Source organism: Penaeus monodon, chromosome 11 (genome assembly GCF_015228065.2).
Source record: "Penaeus monodon isolate SGIC_2016 chromosome 11, NSTDA_Pmon_1, whole genome shotgun sequence".
In the NCBI taxonomy this organism is placed as follows: domain Eukaryota; kingdom Metazoa; phylum Arthropoda; class Malacostraca; order Decapoda; family Penaeidae; genus Penaeus; species Penaeus monodon.
This window is the reverse complement of record NC_051396.1, coordinates 9,707,324-9,709,823: the sequence shown is the minus strand read 5'-3', so window position 1 is coordinate 9,709,823 and position 2,500 is coordinate 9,707,324. Positions and strand designations below refer to the sequence as shown.

Genomic DNA, 2,500 nt, shown 5'->3' with positions numbered 1-2,500 from the left:
CATATTTACGTACACACGCACACACCACACACACACACACACACACACAACACACACAAAACATCACTATATATAATATATATATATATATATATATATATATATACATATATATATATATATATATATATATATATATATATATATTATATATATATATATATATAATATATATATATATACACTATATATATATATATAATTAACACATAACATACACACACACATATATATATATATATATATATATATATATATATATATATATATATATATATATATATATATATACATATATACACACAGTCAAATTTTCAAAACTGACAGAGGAACAGGAATTTTATTCGGATATACAGACAGTTCGGTTATTTGGATATCTAGCGGTCTCGCGAAATATACATTGAAACACAAACACACGTACACGTAAACATGCACGCACTAAGCGAACTTACACATGGAAATTTACAAATCGCTCTCGCCGTGACGTAATTTCACATAACACCCTCTGATTATCTTTCAATAAATACTTATAAGAGCACACAAGGGATTTCATTATCATTTCATAAATTGCTCATGCTATAGCAAATCAAAGTTGTTACAAGAAACCAGTAAAATATATGTATTTCTACTCATTTATAAAAGAATCATGCTATATACCAGTGCATTAATGGCGTTGTTTTTTTCAGTCTCTGTAAAGGAGAAAAATGATATCATATTGATAACAACAATATACTTATTCAAGCTTTGAACTTCATTATTTAACTGCTTTGATTTATGGCTGTCGCAACGAGACAGCCGCGACCTCAGCGCTTCGGCAGAGGGCACAACATTTCTATTGATTTAGATGTTTATTTCTGTAGCTATGCCTTTTGCGCGTGTTACTCCTGTAAAAAAATATATTTTACTCTAAGAAAAAATAGACATCCTCATTAATTTGTAGGTATTTATGAATCACAGTAGTTCAGCACAAAGCCATGTCCCGGCCTCGGCACTGCATTTTTATTTGTTTGAAATATGTATTTATATATGTTTGAAAGTATTTTTGAATATGAAATAAACTGATGGGCGCAAGTGAACGATATTGTTCGTTATCTTGCTAAACATTTTTTTGTTGAATCTAATATTAATGATTTCATTGTTGTAGTTATTGTTACCATTTCTATTAATGTTTTCATTATCACAGCTCTTACAGTTATTGATATTAGTACTGATATAAATACAGCAATGGCGCTATTAATTTTACGTTATTGTTAAATACATCATTAGTGTTATTGAATAATCGTTATCATTATCATCTTTATCTTTTATTCCTTTATTCTATTTTCCATATTTTGATTATTCCAAGGACAATAAATTCACACAATCATATCCATACTTTAATGTGTTTCTTTTGATATTTTCCACCCGTGTATAAGTATTGTGGATAAAAATCGAACTTAACGTTTAATATGCGTGGAAAAGTAAAACATGGACCATTTATTTCTGAAATGATGTCCATCACCGCAAGAATAAACAACGTAAAACGTACTGTGCTCTTTCTTTTAGCTGCGCCTTTTAGTCAGAATGTCAGTATATGATGATCTTTCCCTCACGTGTTATCTGCACCCTCACCCTTGCTTCTGACTCCGTGATATCGTTGACCGCTTTGCACGTGTAATTGCCAAAGTCTTGCTTTGTCAGTCCCATGATGCGGAGGGTAGATCTGACGTCACAGGAAATCGAGCAATGCATCACCTTTTCTGTGGGGGGTGGGGGTGGGTGTTCGGAATTAATGAAGTGAAAAGTGAGAATTTCTGTAAAAATATGTGTTAATATATGCTTCTTTTTTTCATTTCTATTTTCAATTTCCCTTATAGTTAAGCCACCTTTTTCTGGAAGGAAAAGGCTTTATCGACTGACATCAATGTGTGATTCGTTCTAAAATTATTCCGTGGTGTTGAGAGAGAGCATATTATAATGATGTTTCCTCAAGTTTATGCCTTAGTAACATAAATGTGTGTCTGAATGTGTACACAATTATGTGCGAGTGAGTGCACACGTAATAATGATGTATATGTGTTTGCAAAGCGGATGTGTACATAGACTGTATTTTACCTTCTATATGGCGGTGGTCAGTCTTTTCAATCGGTGTGTTCCCTATATACCACACGACTCTCTGTATCCCGGGATAACCAGTAGTTTGACAGGTCATCATTGCCTCTCCTCCGTACTGAACACTCCAGTAGTATATCCGGATGTAAACTTGCCAGTGATGCTGTTGGCGACGAATGTTGATATTTAGCCAAATGGTGTGTATAAATTACTATAGTATAGAATATACATATAGATATATAGAATGTTTACGAACAAGATCAACAACGAATGGCCAGTGATATCTGGAATCGGTAGATTGTATATTTCAGTCACATATTATTTATGAAGATTTTTAATATTATACATAACATGGCAATACCGCATTCCATCCAGTCTGTCAAAACGTCTGCTTCATCTCACCCAATCT

The 2,500-nt window shown here is 32.5% G+C and overlaps 1 protein-coding gene across 1 annotated transcript in view; it reads right to left on the bottom strand.

The window, feature by feature from the left end:
• Positions 1-1,363: 1,363 nt before the first annotated feature.
• LOC119578727 (immunoglobulin superfamily member 10-like) overlaps positions 1,364-2,500 on the bottom strand; it is a 17,715-nt gene continuing 16,578 nt past the window's right edge. Inside the window, 2 exon segments of the mRNA XM_037926335.1 lie at positions 1,364-1,739; positions 2,095-2,254. Of these exon segments, the coding sequence (XP_037782263.1) occupies positions 2,121-2,254 (134 nt within the window). The 3' untranslated portion in view covers positions 1,364-1,739; positions 2,095-2,120.